This window comes from Cryptosporidium ubiquitum (genome assembly GCF_001865345.1).
Source record: "Cryptosporidium ubiquitum isolate 39726 chromosome Unknown contig_16, whole genome shotgun sequence".
Lineage (NCBI taxonomy): Eukaryota > Apicomplexa > Conoidasida > Eucoccidiorida > Cryptosporidiidae > Cryptosporidium > Cryptosporidium ubiquitum.
The window spans coordinates 467,614-488,365 of NW_021639815.1; the positions used below are offsets into that span (position 1 = coordinate 467,614).

At 28.9% G+C, this 20,752-nt stretch overlaps 5 protein-coding genes across 5 annotated transcripts; 1 reads left to right on the forward strand and 4 right to left on the reverse strand.

The window, feature by feature from the left end:
* Nucleotides 1–65: 65 nt before the first annotated feature.
* On the reverse strand, nt 66–3,392 carry cubi_01231 (insulinase-like peptidase; the record flags this gene model as incomplete). The annotated part of the gene is made up of 1 exon (XM_029018243.1): nt 66–3,392. The coding sequence occupies one exon, from the start codon at nt 3,390–3,392 to the stop codon at nt 66–68; it is 3,327 nt and encodes a 1,108-aa protein (XP_028875580.1).
* Nucleotides 3,393–3,938: 546 nt separating this feature from the next.
* On the reverse strand, nt 3,939–7,529 carry cubi_01232 (secreted insulinase-like peptidase; the record flags this gene model as incomplete). The annotated part of the gene is made up of 1 exon (XM_029018244.1): nt 3,939–7,529. One exon carries the CDS (start codon nt 7,527–7,529, stop codon nt 3,939–3,941), a length of 3,591 nt encoding a protein of 1,196 aa, XP_028875581.1.
* Nucleotides 7,530–7,955: 426 nt separating this feature from the next.
* On the reverse strand, nt 7,956–11,483 carry cubi_01233 (secreted insulinase-like peptidase; the record flags this gene model as incomplete). The annotated part of the gene is made up of 1 exon (XM_029018245.1): nt 7,956–11,483. One exon carries the CDS (start codon nt 11,481–11,483, stop codon nt 7,956–7,958), a length of 3,528 nt encoding a protein of 1,175 aa, XP_028875582.1.
* A 452-nt stretch (nt 11,484–11,935) lies between these two features.
* On the reverse strand, nt 11,936–15,670 carry cubi_01234 (secreted insulinase-like peptidase; the record flags this gene model as incomplete). Its single annotated transcript, XM_029018246.1, has 1 exon — nt 11,936–15,670. One exon carries the CDS (start codon nt 15,668–15,670, stop codon nt 11,936–11,938), a length of 3,735 nt encoding a protein of 1,244 aa, XP_028875583.1.
* Nucleotides 15,671–16,190: 520 nt separating this feature from the next.
* On the forward strand, nt 16,191–20,651 carry cubi_01235 (DNA polymerase alpha catalytic subunit; the record flags this gene model as incomplete). Its single annotated transcript, XM_029018247.1, has 1 exon — nt 16,191–20,651. One exon carries the CDS (start codon nt 16,191–16,193, stop codon nt 20,649–20,651), a length of 4,461 nt encoding a protein of 1,486 aa, XP_028875584.1.
* Nucleotides 20,652–20,752: the final 101 nt, after the last annotated feature.

Here is a 20,752-nt window from a genome sequence, read left to right on the forward strand (position 1 = left end):
CTAGACTAAAATAAACGGCTGAACACAAAATTTATTGAATAAATATCAATGCATTTTTTGCCTAATTAATTAAAAATCCTCTGGTAAATATAATATGATTTGACTTTGTTAATTTTAAAAAGTTCCATGGGTTTTTTAATTTTTGTAAAACCAGGAGGAATAAATTTTTGACTTATTTTTCTATCTGAACTGTTTGCATTCTCTGAAATACAAGCAGTAATTAATATTGGTGCATTTTTAAGAGAAAGAGAAAACCAGCTTTGGAACTGAATAAAGCTCAAAGAGCGAAGATTTTCTAAAATTTCCTCTCTTAATTTGTAGTTAAATGTTCTATTAAAAGTGTTTGTAATAAATGAATTAATCCCCATGAGTACTGAGTCCCCTTGTTCCAAAAACTCAATTTTTTCAAGAAGAACAACCTTAAAAAGCTCCTCGTTTATAATTTTTGGTGACAACTCCTTTAAACATTCTAATAATGTGAGTGTAGTACTCATAATAGTGTGATTATCAGTCTGAATAATAAATGAATAAGAAAGCATTTTATCTGATACTTCGCATACTTCAGAGTTAAACTCATAAGCAATTTGTTTTCTCTGTCTAACATGCTCGAAAAGAATGTCAAAAAATACTTGGTTGATCATTTGGAGTTTGAAAAATGTTATAGGGCTTTCCTTTTTAAAGAAAACAGAAAGTCTAATCAAATTATGTTTGCTCTTAATATTTTTTGTTAAGTAATAAATCTTGTTTTTGTTTGGAGGTATTGAAAACAAGTCAATCAAATCAAAACCATTGTAATTAGCCTTCTTTTTTGTATATATATGTGAATCCTCATTCTGTATAAAAAAGATTTTTTTATAGTAAAATTTAAAATAATTATCATTATCCGGGTTATCTTTAACATAAAATAAAGGTTTATTAATCTCTGAAAACTTTAGACCCCTTAAATTTGAGATAAAGTCGTCCAATACTGCTTTAAATATATGAATAGGGGTGCTACCTGCAAATATTCCTTCAAAAATGCAATTTTTTCGAAAAAAAATGGATAATGCAATTATCTCACTCATCTTAACTTTATTAACCAAATTAAGAAACTTTTTATTATTTATAAATCCAGTATTTAAAACCTCATTTTCGGCCCCACAAATTAAGTCCCTGTATAATAACTGGCTATTCATTAAAAGAAGTTTTCCTATTGTTTCTTCCTTGATTACTTCAAACTCTTCACTTTTTATTTTACAGATATTCTTCAGTGTATGAGATAATTCATGCATAAATTTAGAAAGATTGTCTAGCTTTCCATATAAATAATACTCAATTCCTATAGCATAGTTTGGATATGGGCTACGATATGTTGGGTATATTTGTAAAAATGTTCCTTCTTTAGATAATTTATCAAAGCTCAAATTAATTTTTTTTTTAATTAACTCGGCAAATAATTGTGTTAAGGCGTAAGAGTGGTACATATTTCTAATATAAAAACCACTTTCAGAAAATTGGTCAAATGACTTTTTTCCAAACAACGGAGGAATTACCAATCTAAATACAAAAAAAGAACTAGAAAATGTGTTTCTAGGGATCTGGATATAGAATAATCCTCTCCAGATACTTGAAATTTTTAGATTTCTAGATATCGGAAAGTCTTTTTTTCCTGAAAGTTTGAGTTTTTCAAACTGATAGGCAATATCAAGCAATAAAGGAGGTTTAAGGATTATGTTCATTTTGTTAATGTTTGTTGAATCAAGTAGAGCTATAGTTTGCATTGGTAAAGGAACATTACTAAAGTCAACTCCCGATTCTACTTTGATTTCTGAAATGGAAGATAACATTCTCTCTGAAAAGTCCCATATAGAATAATTTGTTTTAAAGTGTTTCTCCGTTAACAAATACTTACTTTCTACATTTCCAATGTATCCTGAACGGATGATATTCGCGATATAATCTTTAAAATGTTTTTTTTTATTTAAGTAATCTTTATAGTTTGATTTTTGAATAATTTTTTGTTTAATTAGTGTATCTAGTTCAATTTGAGAACCTATTATGATTGCCACCATCTTTTCAACATTCAGATAGCTCATAAAATCTTCAAAAACTTGTTGTGAAAATTGAGGTGTAAAATAGTAAGCCGAAAATAAATTTTGTGGAGTACTTTTTGTCATATAATATACTTTAAGTAATTCTAATGCCGGTATTGATGGCAGAATATCTTCAATTTTAAGAAAATCAAGGTAATCTTTATTTGAGATTCGTTGAATATACTCGTCAATCAATGTAGTTTTTTTCACAATCTGAAATGCTGAAAATAAAGACAAGATAACTTTTTTCATATTTAAAATTCCCTGTTCTGATAGAGACAAGATAATTGCGATGTAAGAAAACCCTAATTGAGAATACGTATCACTCAATGATATGTTATAGCAAAGTTTTTTTTGAATTATATCATTTAGTAGCCCTTCTCCTGTTTTTGGGCAAAGAAAAAATGATAAATATTTAGTAAAAATCCTTGATAATCCATACTCTTTTTTAGGTAATGGAAATATCAACATTAGTTCATTTTTATTTGTATTTAGGTGAATTTTTACTAGTTTCCTTGAAACACCTAAATATGGAAATTCTGGGTATAAAGATAAGGATTCTGGTTTTGGAGATAATCTAGTGCAAGATCTAATACTTGAAAAGTACTTAAATGAAATTCTGGACAGCTCTTGAATAGAGAAATTGCTTAATATAAATAATACCATATTTTCAGAACCATAATATTCCTCAAAAAAGCGAATTGTCCTTTCCCTAAGAGAAATTCCATTTTTCTCAGGAAGATTTTTCAAAGTTTTAGAGTTACCATAGAAAAATTTACTGTATATATGGGTTTCATCTGCAATCTGTTTAAATACATGCTCCAATAATGTATAATAATTATTTGTCTTCGAAAGAAATTCGCTTTCTACAACATTTATTTCATTTTGAAGATACTCTTCAGAAAATAAAGGTGACTTAAAAAATTCACAGAACCTTTCTAAAGTTGGTTCTAAGAATTGGTTTGGAATAGAAAATGAGTAATGTGTCATTAAAACATCTGTGGATGCGTTTGTAGCTCCTCCGTGAGTTCTTACAAATTTTCCAAATTCATTTTGTCCTGGAAAATTCTTTGTTCCCAAAAATAATGAATGCTCTAAAAAATGAGCCAATCCGTCAATTTCAGATCCTTCATGAGCTGAGCCAACTTTGACAAGAAGATTAACGCAAGTACCATTCAACTTTTCACTGGAAATAAGAAATATTTCCAGGCCATTTTTTAGTTGTTCAAACCTGCATTTAAAATTAGATTCTTCTGGTTTTGTGAATTCAGAGTCGTCAACCACCTCCAAATATTTGAGACTTTGTTCTTCAACTGGCATCTTGTATTTGCAAATTAAAATAAAAAAATCCAGAAATACATTTGTTGAGCCAATTACCACAATTGATTATTTCTCAACAACTTATTTACTAGGAGCTATCACAAAAAGCAAAATATTTGGATCTATCATAAATATTAAATATTTAATCATATTATCTTCTCGGTGGTTTTGGCGCCACATGCATCATGCACAGCATTGGACAGTTTGAAACTGCAAATTATAGAGAAAAAAAAACAAAGATAAAAAAAAATAGCTCAATTTGACTTTAAAATAAAATAGAATAATATGAATTAGTATAATATTAAAGAGTACTGCACTTATCTATTAGCTAAAAAATTATTGTATTTTTACTATAACAAGACAATATTTATTACATACATTTGCATAATAAATAGAACAGCCAATTAAGAAATAACTTTTATTAGTAGTTAAATCTAAGTATTAACAATTCGGAAAAAAATGGGCCTGACAAATTCGGTCTGCAGTCATGATAAAATTTTTTTTCAATATATGATAAAGAAATTTAATTATTGAAACTTAGTGAAATTAATAAAAACAGTCCTTTTGTTCAGGAAGTTTTGATAACTGTTTGTCAACTCTAGAGTAAGCTGGTTTAAATGTTTTAATCCCTGGAAATTTAAAAATATCACTTAAATTTGATAAATAAGTATATCCATTTGGAACAATAGATTGAGATTTTGTATTAAATATTGAAAATATGATAGAAAAAGTTGATTTGTGTATTTTTTTGAGATTTAAAGTAAACTGTTCAAAAGTTAGCTCGTCTAGTAGGTTTGCAATTGACCTAAATCTAACAAAGTCAAACCTTTGGTTCTTGATTTCGCCAAATAAATTGTTAAGTGATAAGTCAATATTAACTCCTTCTTTCTTGTATTTTCTTGACAAAAATTCTTTTGCTGATTTGAAAAGTTCTTCATTGAAAATTAATGAGTTAGATGAAAAGAATTGATCAACATAACTTGATAGCAAATCGTTCATTAAAAAAAAATCTTCACTACTAGAGCGACCCTCTATTGAAATAAAATATGAGGTTGATGAGATCACGTAATCTTTAATATGAGTAACTAAACCATTATGATGTTTTTGATCAGCAGAAAGTCTATTGTCAATAATATATTTAAGATATTCGCTGAATAAAAATGATTCTGGGCTAGCTTTATCTATATATATCCATAAAATGGAAACATTCTTAGCTATATTATCTGAATATGCCTGGAAAAAAAACTTTGAATTGGGCTTAATGGATGACATATCTAATATTTGTAGATCTTTAAACATCTCTGAATTTGACCTAGAAAATTTCGAAGAGTAAACCTTATAAAGTTCTGATCTAGAAGAAATATTTTTTTCAGTCATCCGGCTTGTTTTATTTAACTTCTTGGTTAAATTTAGTTTAGTAAATGGTGAATTTCCTAATTTTTTAGTTAAAGTAATCCTTCTGTTTTTAGATCGTCTTGAGCCTATTTTGGTAAAAATACGTGAATATTTTGTTCTTGAAGACATAATTATTTTTTTCCTCGTCTTAAATCTGGAAGTTTTAATTTTTGGAGCTTCTCCAATGAATTCTGAAAATAGCTGGCTTAAGTATTTTTCTGCATCAAAAGGAGTTAAATTCCCATAAATAACTCCGGAAACTTGACTTTGTTTAAAAATTGCATTCACTACTGTTCTAACCTCTTCTATTGTTAAAGTTTTTGCTTCGTTTAATATTGAATCTGTTAATATTTTGTGATTTGTATTTATCTGATTTAAAAAATCAGATAGTATTGTGTTGTGTTGCCTTGAAACGATTATACTTGCTAAATGTTTCTTAAAATATTCATGAAAATCCTTGAATAAGTTTTGATTTAAATCAATATACGCATTTAAATCTGTTGATAAAGTTGATAATAATTTAGAAAAAACGTTTGGGAAGCCTGCAATTATTAATGAAACGCCAAATACATTAATTATTGAATCTTTGGGTAATGAAACACTTGGAATAAATTCAACACTGTATTTTGCAAATTTTGATGTAATTGCTTCAGAAAAAGAAATTAGGATTTCATTAAAAAAGAGTATTATTGCAGCAATACGAGCAGACCTCAAAACATTTAGTTTCTCATTTTCAAAAGGAAAGAAAAAATTTATAGCTAAATAAATCTTGCGAGTTGGTGATTCATGTGGAATGTAGTAATAAAAATCTTTAAATTGCGAAAAATTACCAGCTCTGTTTGAGGAATTCGGTGAAAGTAACTGACTTAATTTCCTTGGAACAACAAATTGCTTAACTTTACTGTATGAATCCATACTAACTCTTGAAACTGGCTTTTCACTCTCTTTATAGTAAATTTTTAATTCTTGAGATAGTGATTCTGGGAAATTTGAGAAATATTTTTTCAAACAATAATTTTGTTCTTGTAAAATGTATCTAAATTTATCATTTGTTTTTACAATTGATTTAAAGTTTTTGGGGAGAATGTTTGTTAACGCAATATATGTAAATGATTTCTGTTCTTTTAAAAATTGTTCGTATTTAGAGCAATTTTGTTCAGTAATACTTTGTTCAAATAAATTAAGTCCCCCACTATATTCAATACTTGCTTTTCCAGAATCAGAATTGAGTACAATAATCAAATTCTCTGGTTTAATATCCATTAAAACCTGTCTATGAAGATTATTATCAAAATCTGAAAACTCATTCACTCCTAATAATAAAGATTTAAATGTAGAGGTTTTATATTTGAAATAATTGTCTAATAATATGTAGGATTTCAAACTGTAAAAATATTTAGCCGAGGCTTGAATTCCTTCTATATGCTCTTGTTTAGTTTTTTTGTAAAAATTTAAATCCAATTTCAATTCTTTAGTTTTATTTATTGCAAAAAAGAAAGCTCTAATAATGTTGTTAATATTGAATGCACCACTATTGTTTAAGTAAAAAACGAAATGAACATTTGTAAAACCAAACAAACTATTTTTAACGATACAAACCATATTTGAAATGTATTTTTTTTGATTTAAATATCTCATTAAAGATCCATCTCTATTTTCACAAATATATACTTTTATGAAAAATAAGGGATCAGATTTCATATATGGCAACAAATAATTTTTCAGTGGAAATATCAGCTCCAAAGTTTGGCTATTATCATCAATACTAAACAATATCTTTCCAACAGAATAGGAAAATGGGTTTATGGAAAAATTTTGAAATGGTTTGTGTTGATCATTTATTGGTAATTTTTTATTTGGGATATCAATAAAGTACTTCTTAACTAAGTTTTGCATAGTTTCTATTGAAAGTGCACTTTTTACGCTTAATATTAACTTGTTGGAGCTGTATTGCTCGTTAAAAAATTTGATCAAGCTTTGTTTCACGTTAATATCTTTTGATTGTGGAACAGTCTTTAAGGTGTTTCTATTTCCATACTTATTTCTGCTAAAAATACTCTTTGGATCTGAAAGAACCAAATTACTCAAATGGCTATTAACTAGATGATTATTTTCAGAATTTTTCTTTTCCAATAGATTAAAAGCCTTTTCCATAACTTCTTCAGAAAAAATAGGGGTTTTAAACATTTCAGAAACGTGTTTTAATGTGTTCTCAAACAATTTTGTGGTTGTTATAATGTCAAATATTGAATATGTTGAGTAGGGTTGATAATTAAGTGAAATCGAATTATCCATAGAAAAGTCATAAAGTCCAGAGCTTGGATTGTTTTTAGAAGTAGAAACCATTATATTCATCAAATAAAATCCTAGCCCATGTAAATCAAGTGGTTCATGCACAGAACCTACTCTGTTTAAAATTGAAATTTCGCATTCATCCATTTTTGGAACTGAATTTAAAATCACTTCTATGTTGTTACTTAGTTTAACGATCTTAAATGATTGGTCATTGATTAGTTTTATTGATGGAAAATAAACTGAGGTTTCATAAATAATATCAGAATTTTCATTTTTGGTTTCCTCTTTGTCAGTGATGTTAACTTTGTCTGTTTGAAATATCTCGTTACCTTTGGAACTTACATCTGTAAAGTTAAATGGTAGAATTTCTTCATTTGAAAAACATAGGAAATAATGAATGAAAAAAAGCGGAATAAAGAGAACGATTAAACGTAGTGAAGGCAACATATTATGCACATATGTAATACCTACTTAATAAAATGAATATTTTATGATTATATGACATTCGCCTTTTGACAAAATTTAGGCGCACAAATTAGTGAGAATTATCTTGCAAACTAAAAGATTGAATCTGTACAAGTCTCGAAAATAAATATATGAAACTAATATTAATAACAATCTCTTTCTAAAGTCCTTAGAACTAATTCGATCTAGTGCCAATTTTAAAGCGTGAATTCACATAATTTCTATACCAAGTAGTATAAGTTTTAATACAGAATTATGGTTTTTTTACCATTTTTGCTTGGCATTTCTTCTAATAAATTTAAATACTAATGTTAAGAAGTATAACAAAATAATTTTGACAAATTAATGAAAAATACCAAACTAGAAATAAAAAACATAAATAGATGTGAGCTACTTGAGTATTAAACTTTAGACTGCATTAAAAATTTTCCATTGGTTATATGTTCTGATATTTGTATGATTAAACAATGAGTCAGATGGAGTGAGCTTGGTGAAGTTTTGGGGAACGTAGTTGGATAGGTTATTAAGAATATCATTATCGTAATTAGATGATTGAATAGCATACAAAAATATGTTTGAATTGTTGTAAATATTTTTAAACCAATTGAAGAATTCGCTATATGTGAGTTTTTCAGCATAATCAATAGCTTTATTTCTCCAGTTAAAGTCGTATGCTTTAGTTTCAATTGTGAATGAAAACTCGGAAAAAACAGCCATCATATTTATTAATGGGGTCTTAAGAGTTTCAATCATTGATTTTCTAACAGTATTAAATGAGGTCTCTGTGATACCAGTTGATTCTGGAGAAAACCACTCATCCCAAAATTCAAGTACATTTTCTGACAAAATTTGTATATTTTTGTTGGAGGAAATAACAAGAAAGTCAATTTCAGATTCCTGACTTAAAATATCTTTTTTTTTTACATTTACAACATATCCTAGTTGCCTTTTTGTACGAATTTCAGTAAAGAATTCATCTGAAATCATTGAGTTTAGAATGCTTGTAAGAATATGGTTCTTAAGGTAATTGTACCCAATTATAACTTTCATGAATATTGAATTATTTATGTTGCTTTTTGATTTTGAGACATGGTAATAATAAAACTTAGAACCTCTTTTAAGAGAGAGGGGATCTAATGTTTGGAGTTTTTCAATTGAGTTTGGAGAGCCAAATAAAGGTAAGGAAGATCTTAAATGCTCTGGTAATTCAAAGTAGCCTTGATCTTCAGTTTCAGTTTTTCCGGCAAAAACGTTAGAAAGGAAAGCATAGATAGAGTCAAGATATTTTTTGGAATTTTTTGCTCCATAAATCACTGATGAAATAAAAGAATTTTCTGAATTACTTTTTGAATTACCGTTTTTAAGTAAAAACACAGATGAAAACTTATTGATTATTTTTAAAGATTGCATTGGATTTAAGTTTCCAAGTAAAAATCCCTCTAATTTGCAATTTTTCAAAAAGAATTTTGAAAAATAGATAAACTCAGAAAAGTTTATCATTTCCAGACGAGAAAGAAGAGTTTCGTAAGAGTAATCCTGATTCAAGAATATTTTATTGTTTATGTACGAAATATCATCGATAAGTTCTGGATTTGAAATTGTGTTTTTAATAGTAGTTCTGAGAATCTCCTTTTTTAATTGAAAGCCAGAATCGGTGATATAAGTGAGAAAATTCGACATAAAAACTTGTAAATTAAAAGCAATCTCTTCGATTCGATCTGTAAACCCAGCTAATCTGAACATTAATTGGTTTGCTTTGTTAGGGTTGAATACGAATATTGAAATATCAATTGAAGCATCATATAAAGCAGATTCAATATCGTGAAAACGCTCTGAAAATTCATTTTTGAATAAAAGTGAGAATAATTGGAAAAGCAAATAGATTCCAACTGTGTCTGGTGAAAACTCTAAAAATTCACTAGAAACTTTATCTAGTGGAAAAATGAATCTAAATTGAATAATTGATTTTAAAGAATTGATATTCTTAGTTGGAAAATAAAAAAACCCACTATAATTTTGAAGTTCTTTCTGAGTGATATTAAAAGATTTGTTGTTAGTTTGGAATTTTTGAATTGCTTCAGAAAGTCTAATTGGCACTTTCTCTTCATTAACGCCATCAAAATTGCTTGAGAAATCATTTGGAAGATAAGGGTTTAATGTAGGTAAAGTAATACCACACTTTTCAGATGCAAAAGTATGATTAGAATTAGATAGTAATGATAATAAGCAAGAATTCAATGGCTTTGTTAAATATTTGTTTTTAATAAATCTTTCAACTCTAATATCATCCAATGATATGCTAGAATTAATTAATGTTTCAAGACCATGGTTTGAATCGCTGTAATCAACATTTTCAATTTCTATAGAAAAATCTGAGTTACAAAAATGATTAAGTTTGGATTGATCTGTGTTATTGATGAGATCTTGTATGTCAGAGTACTCCAAAACTACTATTAGATTTTCAGGAATCAATTGGGAAAATATTTCTTGATAGACAGTTGGGTCAAATTTTTCAAGATACATGTGACAATAAAGAACATGTTCTGGTTTGCAGTCATAATATAAATAATTATTAAGAACGGTTTCACTTTCTACATCAATTGATGATAAATCTCCATATTTGAAAAAATTATTAAGCATCTTTTTCTTTTCGTCGTAAATCTCCTTAGAAAATTTATTAATAGTTGCAAATTTTAACACAGAGAAAAATGATTTTAAAATGAATGGTATATTTTTTTCTCCACTATTAGAGAGAGAAAAAGTAATTTCTACGTTTGTAAATCCCAAATTATCATCATTTATCGCTGAAACTACAGCAAATATTAATTTTTTAGACTTTAAAAAATGACCAAGGCTTCCAATTCTGTCAGAAGTAACTAACTTATCAAGATACAAAAGTCTGTCTTTATATATATGCTGAATCATATACTCCTTCATTGGAAATATCAATTTCAAATTCGTAAATTCATCTATAGATTCTATAAGTACCAATTTGTTTATCATTGTATTGAATGGATTTAAATTTTCTTGAATTGGGATTTTAACTGAATTCACCGGCAGATTCTTATTTTCAATATCTGAAAAGTATTTATTAGCAAAATAACTTAATTCATCTAAATTATGATTGCTTGCCAAAACTAATACCATTCTGTTAGAACTGTATTCTCTTTCGTAAAATTTAATCACTTCATCTCTAACGTTAATCCCCTGGGACTCTGGAATTGTTCTCAAAGTTTCCAAGTTTCCAATTGCAAACCTTTTGAATAGAATACTTCTTTCATCTACAAGCTCCAACAACACTTGGTATGAACGTATTTCTTGTAAGTTTTTACGATAGTTGAATTCATTTTCAACTGCCATAAGCTCTTTTTCGGTATACGTATCGTCAAATAAGGGTGACTTGAAAAATTCGCAAAACCTCGAAAGGGCCTCTTCAAAAGAAGAAGATTCAGTATTAAATAAGTATACAGTTTCAGTTTCTGCAGTATAAGCGTTTGTATAGCCTTTGTGTAAAGCTAAAAATTTCATAAATCCATCTAATTCTGGATACTTTTTTGTGTTAATAAATAATAAATGCTCCAAGTAATGAGCCAGACCAGGGAGAGAATACGGACCCATATAATCTCCCACCTTGACGCCCATTCTAGCAAAAGCATTTTTTGTATTGTTTTGGGAAATTAAAAAAACCTCTAATTCATTTTTCAATTTAATAAACCTAAACTTTTTGTCTGATAATAATGGTTTAGTGAATTTTTCATCATTAAAAGCTTCAAAATAAAAATTTTCGTTTGTTTCTTTTATATTAATGGTTTTCTCCGGCTTTCTTGAATTGATAGTCGACCCATTTACCAATACTGATGAGTTTAATTGAAAAAACAAAAACGATACCAATAAGAGTAGAATTTGCATAAACATATTTTCTGTCGCGATTTTCATTGTAAAAAAAAACAAATGAATTTTTTCAAGGTCAAATATTTTGCGCCAATATTCTTGATATATTCATTAAAAAATTCAGAATATTAACTTGTAGATGTAAGATAATACCACGCCAAATTTATTTATTATGAATACTATTAAATCTCAATTCGGAACATTTTTTATACTAGTTAAATTTTTAGTTGCTTAAAGTCGTTCTAAAACTCTTATTTTTATATGATTAGGATTAGGTCGAGCTATAATTTCTAAGTTCGTATTACTTTCGAGTGAGTAGTAAGCAAGTAGAATAAAAAAGAGAGAAAAAACTAAGATTATAGTTTTGATAAATTTATAATAAAATAGGTATATTTAACTAAATAAAATCCAAGAACAAATTTTTAACTTGCTGGATTAGTGAATTGCTGCAAAGTAAAAAAAGTCAAAACTAATAAACTTATAATGCCAAACTTTAGTCATTTTAAATTATATATTTGAGAAGGATTAAATGATCTTGTGTTGTTCTGTTTAAAGAAGTAGTCAGTGGAGTTTATTCTTTTAAATTCAAGAGGAATATTGCTGTTTGCTTTCAAAATTTCCTTTTCGCTAGTACTGGGTGAATGAATAACAAATAAAAGTTTAATAACTTTTGGTGGTTGTGCATTAAACCATTTGAGAAAATTCGAATAATTTAATTTAGAGATAAATTCAACTTTTTCTTTTTTTCTGTTGAATTGATACCTTTTTAGACGGATTTCTTCTTTAAAGTTAATAATTCTATCATAACTTGAATTATTCGAAAGAGATTTAACCAAAGATTTTTTTGTCGAAATAAAGTCTTCGTATGTGATGCCAGAATTATTAACAATCAAGTCATCATACAATTTCATGATGTATAAAATTAACTCAGATAACATATTTTTTGAAGTGACTCTAATATCAATAGAAACAATTCCATCTGAGAAAATATTCCTTTTAATAGTAATTAATATCCTGCCTCTTTCAATTTTGAGCTTATCTTGATGTTTGTTGAGTATAGTCTCTACAAGAATATCAACCAGTGATTCAACTTCAACTGTAAAATATCCGAAACATATTTTCAAAACTATTGTTTGAAATTGGAAAAAATCAAAATTCGGCTTTCCAAAATAAACAAAGCTAGAACCTTCTTTAAATGAAAGTAAATCAATGACTTGAAGATCTCTCAAGGTATTTTGTGTCATATGTTGCGTAGGCACAGATTTTAAATGTTCTGGTAGCTCACTTTGTACGGTCAAATTCCCAGTTAATTGATTGATAGTAGACCTTATAGAATTGAAAAAATTGAAAAATGAATTCTTAAACAATGAAAACATTTTTAAAAAGATGTTTTGTTTTTTGTTGAAATTTTCTTCTTTATTTGAGGTTCTCCCAATATTAATAAAAAATAACAATAATAGTTCTCTTACTTTTATAGGATTAATATTTCCATAGACAAGACCTTCAAATGTTCCATTTTTTACAAGAAAATCAACAACACTGGTAACTTCGTGTAATCTTATCTTCTCAATTTCATTATTTATCGAACAAGAAGTTAAATTTTGGTTGAACAAAAGAGCCTTTAATATAGATTGAAATTGAACTGCAGGTAGATGGTCCAAATTATTGTTTTTAATATGCCCCAGGTAATAGTTCTTTGCAACATTTAGATCAGAACTTCTCGCAGTGTTAGGAAAATCTTTAATACGATATGCAATGGTTGATAATGCATGCGAGAGATGATCTGTTATACCTGTAAGTTCCAAAGTTAAACCATAAGTGTAGAAAGAATAAATAACTGGTGTATTGATTGAGAAATCTAAGTTTGTTGACAATTTCTTATAGTAATACATTATGTCTTCAAAAGATTTTAATAACATAAGTGATATCATCGAAAATATTACTTCGAGTTTTGTGGGTGAGTATGGAAAGGGTAACTCATTAGAATATAAATTTGGTGGCAGTTTTATTGTGATTGAGATTGAAGACTTTGGAGTATTTATTGAATGAAGAGGCAAATAAAATATTTGTTGATAGTCTTTTAGAAAGTCTTTATTAATAATTTTATTATATCTCTTTGATCCCAAGTTTTGGATTGCATCTACAAGCCTAATAGGTACATCCTGCTCTTGAAAACCCAAAAGAAAATTTTTAGGTTCCTTAATCCTTAAAAATTTATTATCTGGATCGTAAATTTCAAATGTTTTAAATGCTGTATAAGGTTTAACTGAATTTGCCCAATATGAAATAAAAAAGGGATGAATTTTCTTTATAAAATAATTTGTACGAGTAAAGTTTGAAATAATAATTTCGCTTTCATTGAAACAATTTTCGAACAAAATACTGTAATCGAATCCTCTTAAATCACCCAATTGGCTGAAACAATCAATACAAGGAAAGGTCAAGTTATTGCTTGTTAGTAGCTGCTCTTTGCAAAATTGACATGAAGTGGTATTTTCTTTTAAAATTGAAGTATCTAGTGAATCATTACAATCTGATTTGTGATTAATCTTTGTTTCATTGCTATTTTTACTCATAAACTCAATTAAAGATTTCAACTTTTTGGATCTAGATGTTGCGATTAAAAGCATATTTTCAGGTTTTAAATATGATAAAATCTTATGGTGAAGTTCTAGGTTAAATTCCGTATATGTTGAACTTGCAGAAAGAACTTTTTCTGGAGTACATTTAAGTAAACAGAATGCATTCTGAATATAACTGCATTCATTAAATATAAAACTATTTGATTTATGTTTAAATTTTTTCATTTTAAGAGCCCTTACTTGGTTAAATAATTCTAATTTTGGTTGATTATTCCTCATCATTTCGAATACTGAAAATATACTTCGAATTATATGAATAATAGCAAGTTCACCTGAATTTTGTAGGCGAACATCTACAATTAAGCTGTAATAACCAAATAATGAGTTCGATAGATAAATTTTCATGTCAGTAATCAATTCATTTTTATATAAGTAATAATAGAGGCTACCTTTTCGTTTACTAGAAATATACATTGAGAAAAAAAACATTGGTTTTGAGCTGGGTTTTGGCTTAAATATATTATTAAGTGGAAATAACAATTTTATAAAAGGGTAGCTTTTTAGAGAATGGAAAACTAAAATCTTTCCTGTAGATCCATAAAGGGGATGATTCATACCCAAATCTAGAAGTCTTAACCTTGTAACAATATTGGAGTCACCTCTTCTAATTTTATTAAAGTATTTTCTTACAATTGAGGTTTGTTCATCCAAAGTTTTATTAGATAAAATTGTAAGAGTCATTCTATCAGCACGATAATATTGGTTAAAAAACTCAAGTAACAGCTTTTTGGATTTAAGTTTGTCTAATTGCTGAATTTGCATATATTCTAATATATTCCAATCATGATTACTCTTTTCTGTGTTTGGTGGTATTGCAATCTCTTGCAATACATCTGAGAGTCTAAAGGAATCCAAGTTGATATATTGAATTAAATCACCCAAAAGTTTATTCAAAATGTCTTTGTGTATATATTCATCTGTATATAGGTTTACAAACATACTTGCAAAAAATTTCAAAGTAACCTCAAATTCGTTTGAGGGTATATTAAAGCTGTATCTTGAACAATCTCTATGAATAGTTGCACCAAAGATACCTTCAAACTTTTTGACTACCGAATCAAAATTTTTTATAAGTCTTTTTTTTAATGACCCAAATAATACAGTATAAAGAAGGTACCTAGATAACCCAGGAATATTTTCTGGGTCAGAAGCAAATCCGAAATCTAAGTGCATATTTCCAAAAGAAGTTTCAGCTGTCTTATCATAAACCATAAATACTTTCAAAGAATTAGATAACCTTAAGTACCTATATTTTCTTGTGAATCCACTAGGTTTTTCAAATAATTCATCATCAATCATTTCTTCTACATGTTTGAACTTCTTTTCTGGAAGCATTATTCGAATTAAGTCATCATTGCAATTATTTGAACAGTTAAAATGATTCTTTAAAACACATTTTCTACCATTTAATCTACGTTTTCTTCTTTTTTTGAAAGCGAAAGAATTTGGAGTATCAAGTTTCTTGTTTTCATTGGCTTCACTTTGAAGGAAAATTGCTTCTTGTTTTATAAGGGCAAAACAGATTTCTAAGTAAAGATTAACAATAAGGATAAAAAGGTATAGTGCCAAATACCAACACCTTTTAATCATATTTTTCAATATGCATTAAGGAATATATCTAACATCAATGTTTAATTATCAATGTACATTTTAGAGTAAAAGATGATTATTCGACAGTTCCGAGTTTGGCGCCATAGTTGAACTACTGTTAAATTATTTTGTTGAATAATATAAATTAAGTATAAAAAGAAAATTGAGTAATTCAACACAGGGAATGCAAATCATGAGTATTTAATGATTGGAATGCCTAATTTCATATAATAACTTTGAGGATTAGTTTTAAGGAGAGGAGGAGGGCCAAACAACTAAGGTAAATACAAAAAATTGATCAAGTGTAATTCTTGTCGAGTCTTCCCTGATGAATTTTGACAGTATAGCCTTATATCTTAAGTTTATAGAAAAATAATAATTTCATTAAAAAAGAAAGTTGGCGCCATACTTACTAGTAATAACATGGGATTAATTCATAACTATGTTGTGGGGAATTCTGTCGTTAAGGTTTGTAATTTAAAGAAAAGGAACATATATTGCTTGAAGGTTTCTTTTAATAATGAGGGATAGAAGCCTTGCGAATGCTCAAGGAGCACTTTCAGAGATAAGGAAAATTAGAGAGGGAAAGATTAAGGCAAGCGATGCTTATACATTGAAAGATAATGATATATTCGAGGAGGTTGATGAGGAAGTGTACCAGAACATTATTAAAGAGAGAAGGTCCGGCAACTTTGTTGTAGATGACAATGGAATTGGTTATGAAGATGATGGGAGAGATTTGATGGATAATTATATTCCGCTTCCCTCAGAAATAAGTGAGGGGAAGAGGAACGATCGGAAAAGGAGAAAGGAACATACTAAAAAAGGTCTTAACGAAGGAAGCTCAATTTTAAAACAGTTTCAGTTTATTCCAGAAGAAATGCATAGGGGAAATGAGTTAAAAACCGAGCAAAAACATGAAGCGAAATCAAAAAGTATGGACATTTTATCTGCTCTCAAAGATTTTGATGATAGTTTATTTGAAGATATAGATATGGAGGGCGAAGAAAATGAGAAATATGGCCCTGAAGATTTTGAGATGAATAAGAAGAATATGAAAGCACATGATATGTTTCAACTTGATACTTTGAATAAACTTACTAATTCCGATCTTTGCGAAAACACTTTTGCTATTGATGAAGAAGAATCAATGGAACAAAACCCATCCTATGAACAGAATGAGCATTTTGTTTCTGATAATGTTATAAAAGATCAGGATTTAGAAGTGAATCAAAATGAATATATAGAAGAACAAGAAATCCAAGGCAGAGATTGTAAATATATGAAGTTTGGGGAAGAGCCAATAAATAAAATAGAGAAAAAACCTTCTGGAATTCAAACTCAAGTATATACTAGCGAAGAGGGAAGCTTAAATTTTTATTTGATGGAGGTAACTGAAGATTTGGGAACAGGTGAGCTATATTTGTTTGGCAAAATTATGACAGTAGACAACTATTTGGATGATAATAAAACCATCAATACTGAAAGTTGTTGTATTGTAATCAAAGAAACGTGGAGATCTCTATATATATACCCAAGAGAAAGCGCTCCTAACCACCCAGATCCTATATCAGTTTCGCAGAATGTTGCAAAAGAAATTTTAGAGATTAGAAAGGAATATCGAATTCCAAAGATACAGATGAAGCCGGTCGTTAGAAATTTTTGCTTTTCTCAGAAAGATGTAAAATACGGTCCAAACCAACCGTTTTTAAAGTTAATATATTCTTCAAAAAATCCTTCACTACCTTTAAATTTATCTGGAGAAACGTTCTCTCATATATTTGGATTAAACACAAGTTTAACCGAAAATTTTATAATTAAAAGAGAAATAAAAGGGCCTTCTTGGTTAATAATATCAAAACCGTATCAATTAGTACCCGTTGGAGGAGGTAGAAAATCTCAATGTAGGCTTGAAATACACGTTCCTAACTGGAAAACTATTCGGCCGTGGGCAATTAATTCTAACTGTAATAAAATGGATGATTCAAATAAAGTACAAAAAGCAGAAAACAGTAATTTCGAAAAAATACTAACAAGTTCACCATTGTTAACTATTACCTGTTTAAATGTATGCTCAAGATTGCCTTCTAATGGTTCTAACAACCCAGAAATATACAGTATTTCGATGATTACAATAAAGAATGTAAATATTGATGATGCACAATGGGATGAAATAAATTCTTCTGAAATTCTAAAAAAAAGAAGGGCACCAGGAAATGTAGATATTCATACTTGGACTGGAATCAGGAGGCATGCCTCTTCTCCTTTTCCAATTGGCTCAGAAGAAAAAATGGAAAAATCGGGGATTAAGTATTTTTCAACGGAGAGATCTTTATTACTAGCATTTGTTACTTCGTTTTCACAGTTAGACCCCGATATTGTTGTCGGTCATAATATTTGGACTGACCATTTAGATGTGTTGGTAAGTAGAATGGTAAATATAGGTGTCCCTAATTTCTGGAAATTGGGAAAGATATTTACTTCCGTACAAAACCAAAAACAAAGTATTAAGTCACTTTCAAGTACAAAAAGAATACAATCGGTCTTTCAGGGACGCATAATATGTGATACATGCCTATCATCCAGAGAGTTTATGAAAAGTAGGATTGATTATCAGCTAAATTCCATTTTTTCAGAAGTTTTCCCCCAAGATTTAGAATTAAAAAAAGCTTCAATAATGAGATCTGCTTCAGCAGAAGCCTATTATTTAGAAACTTACAAGAGTTTTGAAACAATTAGCAAATCTCTTACTAGAGATTTACTAGTTTCTGTAGGAGTGTTCAAATTACTATTCCACCTACAGGTGTTACCTTTAACTAGGGAGCTAACGAATTTAGCAGGTTTCCTTTGGTCAAAAAGTCTACTTTTTTTAAGGGCAGAGAGAAATGAATATTTATTACTCCATGAGTTTCATAAAGGAAAATTTGTAACACCTGACTGTATCCAACGTAGCCAGAAATATAAGATCAGAGCAGAAGACTCTTTATTGTCTGAAATTGATAAAGAAGATAATCATTCAAAAAAAGAAGAAACTTATTCCGGTGGTCTAGTGCTGGAACCAGTTACGGGGTTATATGACTCATTTATACTCTTACTAGATTTTAACTCGTTGTACCCATCAATTATTCAGGAATTTAAGATTTGTTTTACAACACGTGAACCCACTAAATTGGGATCAGATACAACAGAAGATGCTGAAGGCAGCTCTTTAATTGATAGAGGTTCTAGCTCAAATCAATTTGATAATACAATACTTCCTGGAATTTTGGAAAGCCTTGTAAAAAGGAGGCGTCATATTAAAGAAATTCTTAAAAATATGCCATCTAGTACAAGAAAGATTCAACTTGAAATACGACAACTTGCATTGAAGCTTACTGCGAATTCTCTTTATGGATGTTTAGGATACAAAAATTCTAGATTTTATGCAAAAGATCTTGCGTCAATTATTACATTCTATGGACGCCAAATCTTGCAGAAAACTAAATTAAAAGTTGAAGATGAGACTAAACTTCAAGTTATATATGGTGATACTGACAGTATTATGGTCAATACAAGCATTTATGATGATGGTAATGGCGAAGGGTATTCACTTGTTCTAAAATTGGCTTCTCAGATTAAACAGATTGTGAACAAAGATTATACGAAATTAGAATTGGACTTAGACGGTGTATTACAGAGACTATTGCTGCTTAAAAAAAAGAAGTATGCTTGCATTCAAATAGTTGATTTTCATCGCAAACAGTTTAAACTGGAATGTAAGGGGTTGGATTTGGTAAGACGTGATTGGTCAATTTTAACTAGAAATGTTTCAACGCAAATACTTAATTTACTATTTTCGAACGAGCCGATTGATATAGTAATCACCAGTATATTGAATACACTTGAATCTCTAAATGAAACACTAAACTCTAATTCCATTCCAGTAGAGAGCTTTATAATTACAAAAACTCTCACGAAGCTTCCACAATTCTATTCAGACCCATATCTCCTTCCACATGTAATTGTTGCAAAAAGAATGATTTCCTCAGGCTTACCAGTTTCTTCTGGTACTGAAATTCCATATATAATTTGCAAAGAAGAACTTAACTTACATACATCGGAAGAAGCTGTTCCAAAAAGTTCTATGCTTTCGAAAAGGGCTTACTCTCCAGAAGAAGTAAAATCAAATGGACTTAATATTGATATTGAGTGGTATAAGACTCAGCAATTACTTCCACCACTCTCAAGGCTCTGCGCTCCAATACCTGGCTTAGAAATAAGTAGAATTGGGCAATGCCTAGGTCTTGAGTATAAGCAATATAGTGAAATTATTCAAAAAGAGGATTCCGAACACCTAACAGATTCATTTTCAACATTCGAGTGGAAGAAAAACCCAGAGACTTATATTAGCGTTCCAATTACAGCAAATATAGATTGTTTCCAATGTATAAAAAAAGGTAATTCAGGACTGAATTCAGTGTTTAACTTGCTTAAGGAGAATAGATGGGAATGCCAGGCGTGTAACAATCAATTTCCACCAGAATTTCTTTCAAACTGGCTTCATAACCACCTTAGAACATTAACTCTTAGATACTACTCAGCGTTCCATGGTATTTGCAGAGAATGCAATACCCAAACTAGAAGAGTGCCACTAAAAAACGGCTTTAACTGCCCCCAACCACATTGTCAGACTAAAAAGTCACTCACAAGTGATCTTTCTCCACATAAAATCTGGCTTTATCTTGACCACTGGCTATTTTGGCTTTCCGCCAATGAAAACAACAATTCTTCAAATCAAAAATATTCATATGAGATGGATTCTGTCACACAGTCTTTATTAAAAGATATAATTCTCAACTTCATGAATATAAATAAATATAACCATATTCAAATAAATGATTTATTCACTCTTTTAAAAGGGAAAGATAAGAGAACCAAAACTTGTTCTAATGAATATTTACTGACTAATTTATGGAGTAAAAATACAAGTTCACTAGGTTAATAGAATTTACTCAAGCAGTTAGATGAAATTTTAGAAAATTCAAATAAAAAATTTTTATATATTTTTTGATTAGCATTTTTCTTCCTAACTGTAAAAAACAA